The sequence below is a fragment of the Oncorhynchus keta genome, chromosome 21 (genome assembly GCF_023373465.1).
Source record: "Oncorhynchus keta strain PuntledgeMale-10-30-2019 chromosome 21, Oket_V2, whole genome shotgun sequence".
Lineage (NCBI taxonomy): Eukaryota > Metazoa > Chordata > Actinopteri > Salmoniformes > Salmonidae > Oncorhynchus > Oncorhynchus keta.
The window spans coordinates 17,708,063-17,718,820 of NC_068441.1; the positions used below are offsets into that span (position 1 = coordinate 17,708,063).

The following is a 10,758-nucleotide window of genomic DNA, read 5'->3' on the forward strand; positions in this document are numbered from 1 at the left end:
CAGGCCAGATCCAGACACTCCCCTATGGGGTAATGCCTTGGCCAATCCAGGAAGGAGAACAGCTGCAGCCAACCAGACCAAGCTTAGCCCAGCCCAGCTCATCCTATAGCCACATCTATTCAACCATAGCCCACAGAGGCCCCTGGGGATGTATCATATTGTAATATAATGTCATCCTTTTTTTTTTGCAGCAAAACGACGGTCAGTTCACGGTGATCCAGCTGGTGGGCATGCTGCGTGGCATCGCCTCTGGCATGAAGTACCTGGCCGACATGAACTACGTCCACCGCGACCTAGCCGCACGCAACATCCTGGTCAACAGCAACTTGGTCTGCAAGGTGTCTGACTTCGGCCTGTCCCGTTTTCTGGAGGACGACACGTCAGACCCCACCTACACCAGCGCCCTGGTGTGTACCATGACCTTACTGCAAACACCACACACATACACGTGTGTGCATCCACACTTGCACACTCACACACATAGGCAATGCACGCACATGCCCTCTCCTCCCCTTTTATGGGTTTCCATATCACACACATCCAGTCCCAGGAGTTTTGCTATATCCATCTCCCAGTTGGGATTAGAGAGTATTGTTACTGTGAGTAATCTCTCTCTGTAGAGCCAGGACACTGTGACGATCAGGTTTCCGTCTCAGTTCCCTCTATAAGATTGCTCCCTCATTGTGTTGTGTTTCTCAGGGAGGGAAGATCCCTATCCGATGGACAGCCCCTGAAGCCATCCAATACAGGAAGTTCACATCCGCCAGTGATGTCTGGAGCTATGGCATCGTCATGTGGGAAGTCATGTCCTATGGAGAGAGACCTTACTGGGACATGACCAATCAAGACGTATGTATAGTCCTTTATGTATAATTTGTATAATTCGTCAAGCAGAAATACTAGAAATAAATAGCCTGGCATCAAATATTCCCATTTTATTCAAAAAAAGGCTGATTATATACAGACAATTGTTCCTGAATGTTATTACCTCTCTGTGAACCCCCATAGAGATCCATTTTGTCATGGTGGTTTTCTTCCCCTGGCTTAACAGCAACTTTCTAACCTGGGTTTAATATGAAAGCCCCCCAGTTACCACAGAGCGATAATAAGATGATTTGGAATGCAAGGCAACGCTCCGCAGACTATTCCTGCTCTTGACTGGAGCCTCTGTTTCCAGGCTCCCTCTGGGTGATGGAGAAGAGAGCAAATTATGGGGAGTGAGATAATGAAAATAGTTTCAAATTGAAAGTGTGAACGCTAATGCCCTAAGAGGGACTGAGGAGCTCGACGGTTATCTTATTAGCGGCTTCAGATAGTGTTTCTACTCCATCAGCATCTTGGTTGGGAGGGAGGCCTCTGAATGAGATTAATCTGGGTCTGAATGAAGCTCCATAATGTCAGTTATAATGAGCAGAGGATCTTGGGTCCTCATCAGAACCCTCCTCTGAGCTGGTCGTTCCCCACTCTTAGCCAGGCATCAACTCCCTGATCTCTTGCCCACCACCAACATCACCACAGCCACTCTTAGTCTCAAATTAGACCTTTTTGGTATGACAATGACCATAGAGTTAGCAAAACAGAACAAATTGATCTGGGACCAGGCTCTGACTTAGATATTTGTATGGCAGGAACAATACTGTACATAATCTCTAAAGGCTCTTGATGCCAGACTGACTGAGAATAAGTCACTGCTGCCACAGACTGCACGGATTTGAGGAGCCATTGGTATTAGACTGATACTTTAGTGTGACACTTAACTGGTACAGTAAGTATGCAGCCAAGACAAAACAATGTCTAAATTGTAATGGTGGTCATTTCCTACTTAGTGTTAATGCAATAATGTGTGTAGGATTAGGTATGTGTGTGGGCATGTGTGCTGCAGTTTTGACTTGTATAACACTGAGAATTGTGAAAGGATGCTCTACTATGGGATTGTTGTCTCTCTCCTCCTCCTCCTCCTCCTCCTCCTCCTCCTCCTCCTCCTCCTCCTCCTCCTCCTCCTCGTAGAGCCTCATAGCAACCCTTAGAGATCTGTATCTCCCCCTGCAGGTGATCAATGCCATAGAGCAGGACTACCGGCTGCCCCCTCCCATGGACTGCCCTAGTGCCCTGCACCAGCTCATGCTGGACTGCTGGCAGAAGGACCGTAACAACCGGCCGAAGTTCAGCCAAATTGTCAACAACCTGGACAAGATGATCCGCAACCCCAACAGTCTGAAGGCCATGACCCCGCTGTCTTCAGGGTGAGTGGAACACTTAGCACGCTCTCCTTAGATCTCCGTCAGTTTATCTGTCTGTCTGTCTATTAGTGTGTTTGAGTGAAAGTGTTCCTCTGTCTCTCTTGGCCAGTCATCAAAATATCCAGGATTGGGCTTAAATACTACTTTCATATTTCCAGGAGGATGTAGTGCAATTGACTTCAAAGATGGAAAAACAATTCCATTTTTGGTTACACTTTTGATATTCATGGTACAATTTATTTAAACCAAACGCTGTCTCCTGTTTCTTTTGGCGCCAAGTGGTTATGTAAATAAAATCCGTTGGTTTCATAGATCAAGTCATTTCCATGAATGCTTTAGGCAAATTATGATTTAAAGCAGTTGCACAATTAAAAAAACAAACATTTTCAAGTACATTTTCCCTGGGTGTCAGATTCCTATGGATGCTAAAATATACTGAAATCCATATATCCTATGCTATATTTTCATTTTTGATGGTGTGTAGAATAGAGACTTAGATTTTCCACTGAAACTGTGTGGATACTCCCACTGGGCACACTGGTTGAATCAATGTTCTTTCCACATCATTTCAATGAAATTGCACCAACGTGGAATACACGTTAAATTGACTTCTGTGCCCAGAGGGCTGGCTCTTCTAAGCCTGTCACTCCATTTGGAAAGAACATTTTATAAGAAATCAACTCTGAAAATGGCTTCCAGTAGATGATGCCAAGGCTACTTTGTTTTGTCCTTAAAACTAATCTAGTGTCGGCTCTCCACTCTTGTGTCTGTTCCAAACGTACTGATTGCCATCATAGAGGTGAGAGAGTTATGACAGTGTCTCTAGAGCTGTGTTTGACTCTTAGTATATGTATCTTCCCCAGTGTCCATCTTCCTCTCCTGGACCGCAGTGTTCCAGACTTCTCCAGCTTCAGCACAGTGGACGAGTGGCTGGATGCCATCAAGATGGGCCAGTACAAAGAAAACTTTGCCAACGCTGACTTCACCAGCTTTGATGTGGTTTCCCAGATGACGATGGAGTAAGTGCCGATCCCAGACCTGTGTTTCTAATAAGGATGATAAGGATGAGGTTGAAGCGAGGCAGGTGGGCTGTTCCTGGACAGTCTCATACCTTAAAGTCTGGGTGACTGCCAGGCTCAGCCCCTGGCTCATCATAAATCTGTCTCTCACTGTATGTCATTAAGAGATAATAACGGTGCAGTACAACTGCTCTGAGCCAAAACAGAGTACAGACTCTGGCCATGTGGCTGCCAGGTTTCTTATACAACAGTTAAATTACATAATAGATATAGGAGAATGAACAGGCATAGTGATGTTTAGGAATACATTCCTGCCTCAGTAGACTTAATAAAGACATAGACAACATTTATTAGCAGATAGAGACTATTCAAGGTCTGTTTAGTAAATAAGGTACACATTACTCTGCTTATTGTCTTCTATCTATATCTCTTAATATCCTCCTAAAGTCACATTGGACATCTGAGCCACGTATGTCTGTTTTTTAAAATGTCCAACCACATCTCTGGTTACAATACTTAAACCAATAAGACACATCAGTCCATAGGGTTAAGGTTAGGAAAGAAAGGTGTTCCTTTGTTTCCTGAATGGAAGAAGTTGTTCAACCAACAGAGTTAGTACTGTAAGCGGTCATGCCTGGACAGAATTCGGAATTTGGCAGACTGGGGCCCAGAATTTAACCTTGATCTAACTTGTTGAGTTTACCTTGGCTTATGCCATGTGACTTGTTCCATAAAACCTGTTGTGTCTTCTGTGATGGCTTTCTCCTGACTCCTGTGGTTGTGTCTCCTGCCACAGTGACATCCTGAGTGTGGGTGTAACGTTAGCAGGCCACCAGAAGAAGATCCTGAACAGTGTGCAGATGATGCGTGCCTCCATGAACCAGATCCAGTCTGTGGAAGTTTGACCATCCAGAGTGGAGTGGAGGAGAGCAGAGCAGAGGAGAGGGGATTGGGATGCAGGACCCTGGGTGCACGGATGGAGTGGATATGTTTTTGCTTGACCGTGAACCTGGGTTTCCTACCAGACTACCGTCCATCCCTGGTCCCCCCTTCCAATCCCTCTCCTGTCCTCCTCTATGCCCTCATCCAAAGTCCCCTCAACCTTCGGGATCAGCTTTGGAAGGTTGTGGCCAGCATGTCTAAATGACCAGACATCAATCAACGTGGCTCACAACCGTCCATCTTGGAACCAGGATCATGAGAGGTTACTGACCAGAGACACATTTCTACTAGCATCTTCCACCCATGTTTTTATTTTATTTACGTTGAACTTTTACGTTTGTTTTAAGAATTTTGTAAAGAATTTTGTAAAGAAAAAAAAGTTAAGAACTCTAGGAGTCTATAGATGGTATACAATTGTAAGCTAGGTGAAATGACTAGAAAGGCTACCCTTTAAAAAGGGCCACAGACAAGAAGACAATGAAAACTGGGTGATTTAAGACCAACACTCTCAAAATTAATCAGATATATTCTTTGTAAACTAGGTGAACTGACTTCAGAAACAGAAATGCAACATAAATATTTGCTGCCTCCCTGAAGGCAAACAGCAGAAGAGACTGAGGAACTTGATCTATTCCCGTGTCTTTGATTTGGGACGTAATATAAGTGTGAGCACCATGAAATGGACCTGGCAGAAACTACTGACATGAACAAATAAAAGACATTCAGTTATCTACCAATTTAAAAGTAAAGAAATGTAAACAAAAATACATTTTCTCATATCAAGTAATTTCCTTTTCTGTGTGAAAATTGTGATGAAGATTCTCTCTCACCATGCTTCCTCTCACCATGGGAAAATTTATATTTTTTCAATATTAACATAACCTGCCAAATGGAACATCGTCCCTGTGTACCTCAGATGATGTCATGATGACGTCAAGATCCTGTACACATCAGATGCACATGACATTGGGACTGTGATGTGATCACTATGAGCCGGACATAGTTACTAATACCTGGAAGTGATGGATTTACATTTTTCTTAGGGTGACTATAGGGAGGTTTTTATCTGTTGTTATTATTATTTGATTTTTTGGGGCAAAATGTTAGTTGTGGACTTTGAAGAATCAGTGTAATAAGCAGCAAACATACAGTACTTCCTCCATGGATGTATAGTGTTTACGTAGAAGGAGTGCAAGGAGTGCACATATGTTTTGGTCCTCACATTGTCTTGAGGTTTCCCTGTGTTTTCAGCTTCACCGTGTGTTTGTTTGTGTGTGTATGCGTGCGTGCCTGGAGCATGGGTGTATATGTGTGTTTGTGTCTGCGTGCGTGTCTGGTGCATGGGTGTATATGTGTGTTTGTGTCTGCGTGCGTGTCTGGTGCATGGGTGTATATGTGTGTTTGTGTCTGCGTGCGTGTCTGGTGCATGGGTGTATATGTGTGTGTGTGTATGCGTGCGTGTCTGGTGCATGGGTGTATATGTGTGTTTGTGTCTGCGTGCGTGTCTGGTGCATGGGTGTATATGTGTGTTTGTGTATGCGTGCGTGTCTGGTGCATGGGTGTATATGTGTGTTTGTGTCTGCGTGCGTGTCTGGTGCATGGGTGTATATGTGTGTTTGTGTCTGCGTGCGTGTCTGGTGCATGGGTGTATATGTGTGTTTGTGTCTGCGTGCGTGTCTGGTGCATGGGTGTATATGTGTGTGTGTGTGTATGTGTGAGTGTCTGGTGCATGGGTGTATATGTGTGTGTGTGTATGCGTGCGTGTCTGGTGCATGGGTGTATATGTGTGTGTGTGTCTGTGTGAGTGTCTGGTGCATGGGTGTATATGTGTGTGTGTGTCTGCGTGCGTGCGTGTCTGGTGCATGGGTGTATATGTGTGTGTCTGTGTGAGTGTCTGGTGCATGGGTGTATATGTGTGTGTGTGTGTATGCGTGCGTGTCTGGTGTATATGTGTGTGTGTGTCTGTGTGAGTGTCTGGTGCATGGGTGTATATGTGTGTGTGTGTATGCGTGCGTGCGTGTTGCTAAATGTGCTTGGTGGTACAAAGCAACGGCTTTGTACCACCGAGGGGGTAGTGTTTGATAGCATGCTGAGTTAATGATTGATTTCACAGAGCTTTGATTTGTTACAATTTACAAAATATAATGCGCTTACATTATATTTAGCTTTTTTCTTCCAAATTGTTTTCCTTTTAAAATAATTTTACATTGAAGTGTTTGGGTTTTAACACCCAAACATTGGTACGGTCACGGACAAATCTTTTCACAACAGGGCAGTAACATTAGCATGGGATAGTGGATTATTTTACGCATATTTGTATTATTATTGTACATTGTGGATGATTGACAGCTTTTCCAAGTAGTCTCTTGGCAGGGTATGTGAACGCAGATCATACTGGACAATGGATGACTATCTGGATCTTCCATGCTCTTTTGGAATTTTAGGACATCATTATTATGTTGGTGCTCACAAATTGTAGATAACTGGAGTCCTTGAGACATCTACTTTCATTTTATAGATACGTATTGCATTTACTGTATGGCTTCTGTGAAAAACTGCCTGGTGAACGGAGAGCTGTCTATCATTGGCTTTGTTGTTGTGGCCGATGTGTTGTTTGAGGGGTTAGGGAGCCTGATTGGTCTGTGCTAGTTAAAATCCATGGATTCCCCAGAGATGGTAAAACACGGAGTTTACATCACTACTGCAGAGCTCCTAATGGGCAGATCCACTGAGACAGGCTCAGTACTCAATACAGACTGAGGAGCCAGACATGGAGCTCCAGCTGGTCAGACATGTCCATTCCTAGTGGGAGTCCACTGCCTGATCACAGCCCCACTGGCCAGACAGTGGTTCCCTCCATCTCTCCTCAGAGCTAAACACATGCCTCAGATCTACCACTCTTCTCCTCCCACTGTTCTCTGTGCTCTGCTTTTCCAGATCCATTGCTTTGTGACTCTGCATGTTGTCATGTTGACAGACCAGACTGAATTTATGTAGATAACACACAACCTGTGGGCCCCGTACTGGTTTCACAGCAGGTGGCTATGTAAGCAGAGGTTCTTCCACAAAAGGTCATTCTTCCATATACATCATCAGGTGTCCGCTGTCCGTTTTAAGGCACTTTGCTGTCTGAGCAGAACAGGAGAGGTGTCCTATGTAGGCCTTAGCATTAGACCCCTAAACACAGAATGCGTGAAATCCTGCCTTTGCTCTCGTCTGTCAGTTAGTCCCCATTTCATTCCACCCACTAACCCACATAGCCGTCCAGAGTCTTAATAAACGTGGGCAGGAGCATTGAGGTTTTGATCCAGCTTCTGTAATATCATCCCCCCTTTAGTTTTCCGTCAACATTTCTGTGCGTCACCATGCATATTCCCATGCAGACTCCATGACAGATGAAACAGCAGGAAGTGCATCACTCTATTAGTCACTGCCCAGATTAAAAGGAGCAGCGATTCTGTGACCCAACTGTCACTGATGCGACCGTGCAGTTTCCTTTCAAAAAGAGCTCACAAAGTACTTTCTTCCTTTCCATTGCACGACACTTTAATATTTAAGGGCACCTCAGTGATATTCAGTTAAGCCCAGGCAGCCTGAGTCAGTCTTCCCAAGATATAGACAGATATCCCACTGTCAGAACAAGCAGTGGCAATATATGTTCAAGAAAGCAGGCCCTGCAGCACAGCACTAGTATTTGTGCTGAAGACGGTGATAGTCATAGGAAGGTGATTAAGGTGATTATCAAGTGATTAAAAGAGCGGTGTGTAAACAAAGTGTGCTTCCGTGTGACGTTCAATCAAAATACATTACTAGGACATGTTGTTAGGATGAGATGAACTAAAACATTCAGTAATGGTGGACTCGTATTTAGAGTGATAGGAACATAAATATAGGTAGTAATAAAGTGGTTTTCTTTTATTGCATCGCTCTTGGAAGCGTAGGTTTGGTGAGGTACTTCTGTTCAGAGCAGCTAGATTCATAAGGAGTTGAGTCAACACATGTTTATTGGTTGCACAGTGTGGGGCCATGGTGACTGCTGAAAGCACTGTGTAATGTATTTATTTATTCTGCCTCGGAACCTAATGGCACAAAGAAACCCTGTTTATATACCGATAGTTCATCCAGAGCTATCCTTTGCTATTGGCCACAGAAAAAGCTGTCATCCCTCTTTCTTTTATTTTTAAGACATTGATAGCCTCCTTTTAAGAAAAGTACAGCTCAGTGGTACTGGTTTCATAGCCCCGCCCTTCTGATAAAACCCTTTGGCACAGTCGCCCTATTGGCCTGTTGTAATGGACCTATTGTAAGTGATTGATCAATCTGGTGCGATTATGATGGGTTTAGTTCAGAGAAGATTATTCCCACATTGTAACGTTTTTTTAGACTTTGCTGTGTGAATCCATGATGGTCATTATCTCACTGGATAGTTCTCTCTGGTGTACAATGCAAGTGTTTAAAGCACCACCCTAAGTACTGTAAACGGGTTACTTTATACATAGATTGCATCAAGGACATTTTTGCATTGGTGAGATTTTGCCATTGGTGAGATTTTGCAGCTCGTTGAAGACGAGTATAAGCTAAAATAGAATAAAAACCACACATCGCTTTTTGTTGAATGATAGTGTATTTTTTTCTCCCCCAAGACCACTGAAATAACAGACATTTTAAAGACAGTAAATGTACACTTCTTCAAAGCACTTATCGGTGTTTCTATGTTTACATTTTTCATGAGGAAGAAAATGTCTCAAACGTCTGCTCCGTTAATAAAAAAAATATAACATTCGGCTACCATCGTTGCATATTATTTAACAGTGCAGGGCATATACTTTGTTCTCTCCTTTTTCAATGTCCAGGCTCATGAGACAGATGGAGGAATGATGTCTAAAGTGCATAATAATGATATAATAGCATTGAGACCAGAATACATCTGTTTGTTACAGTAAGGGTCTTTGTTTGGAATCTCAGATAACTTGCTAGTATCACAGAACTCTGTCCTCTGCTGTTTTGTACATCTAAAACTCTGGTCTTTGTTTCAATGGCTTGTATCTGCAGATACTGTTGATGTTTTACTGTCAATGTCATGATAAGTAATACATAACAATCCCCCCTCTTTTATTTATGAATCAAAACAAAACCAATGTATCTGAGATGTTCTTTCAATGCACTGTGGACGCAAAGAACAATTTCCATTCGATGTTCCAAAGGACGGACGGAAACCGTTATGTCTCAGTGTTAGAATGACATGACAGTGTGCATAAACACAAGCTGTGCCTGCTCATACTCGTTGGTCTGTGTTTGTGCACCATCCAAATATGTCTCGAGCAGCACTCTGCCTGCCTGTCTTTGTGGCAGTCAGTTCAGAGTGTATAGAAAATGGCTCCTGTGGATATCTCTTTTGTGTAAAGCGTTAGAGCTCCCTCTGCTGACACAGTGGCTAATAGCAGTCTAGTTGTGACAAATGTCCTTATGTTCCTTGAGTTGTCTTATCCCCCAACTTCCCCCTTCCACCCCTATCTCCCCACCTCTCTGGCTGTTGGTGAAGACAGGCTGGGGATGGCCCTGTCTCCCCTGGCCTGTTGTAGCCCTCGTAGACCAGTGCCGGCCCTGACCACTGTGACTGATGTGGGAGGTCCTGTATTTCTGTATAAATGTACATTGACTGTAATCCTGTGAATGATGTAACAATTTCATTATTTGTAATATTGTTATTGGTTTTATTTTCTAAAACGGAAAGCCCAACTCGACTCTCCTCAATAAAAAATGAGATCTGTCATACCACTCTATTATGGTATTCGTGGTGTTCTTACTGTCCTCCTCTATAACCCTGTGATATCATTTCAGCTACAGAGGACATTACTTCATAATAGTTATGTCATTTTTATACTGTATGAGGAGGGGGTTAGTTATATTTTTAACTACATTGACCTGAATGTGTAAGAATTGTAAAATTCCAATCTGAATTGGACTGAATTTATCAGTGTGCACAATTGATCGAAACTCATTTTATGGTTCAATTACAGGAAATGCAGTTGCGGAAGACTCGGTTTTAAAATTCAGTCAGAGGGAACGGATTTGGTAAAATACAGCATATTTTTTGTAACCATGTCTTTTCCATATGAAACGTTTAACATACAACTGCCAGACAGCGTTTTTCTTTGCTAATGTTTTGACCTAACATTTTTGGGCCACCTCATGCATCACTAATCTACTGTGTGTCTAAAACCCCTCACTCACACAGCCTCCATTTAAAAAAAAATGTTTCCATGTCTTTATTCATTTGGACAAAGTACTGTACAGTTTCCCCCCAAGCTGAGGTTCCTGAATGGAGGTCAGACTCTCTTCACCTTCCTCTCAGTTTTAGAGGCCTCATTAGCAGTTGACGTGTGAAAGGCTAGAGACCTCGGTGTGACCTCGCTGAGACTGGCGTGTGTGCTAAAAGGTTTACCCCGTGAGTAGGAGACGGAGTTCAGTGGTGAGACCCCGCTGGCACACCAAACTCGTTCTCCCTCTAATCTCGACCACCCGCAAGTCTCTCTTTACACACCGTTAACTGTGAT

General features: G+C 43.4%; 1 protein-coding gene across 9 annotated transcripts in view; it reads left to right on the forward strand.

Moving 5' to 3' along the window:
- The window catches only part of LOC118400208 (ephrin type-B receptor 2), a 158,077-nt gene extending 148,093 nt beyond the window's left edge, over positions 1–9,984 (forward strand). For 5 of the 9 annotated variants that reach the window (XM_052473398.1, XM_052473401.1, XM_052473399.1 and 2 more), the window contains exons 12-16: positions 192–407; positions 700–849; positions 2,008–2,243; positions 3,104–3,259; positions 4,056–9,984. In XM_052473398.1, the coding sequence (XP_052329358.1) occupies positions 192–407; positions 700–849; positions 2,008–2,243; positions 3,104–3,259; positions 4,056–4,164 (867 nt within the window). In that variant the 3' untranslated portion in view covers positions 4,165–9,984. The remainder of the gene's footprint in view (positions 1–191; positions 408–699; positions 850–2,007; positions 2,244–3,103; positions 3,260–4,055) is intronic. The other 4 variants (XM_035796835.2, XM_035796836.2, XM_035796838.2 and 1 more) reach the window with 1 other exon arrangement.
- Positions 9,985–10,758: the final 774 nt, after the last annotated feature.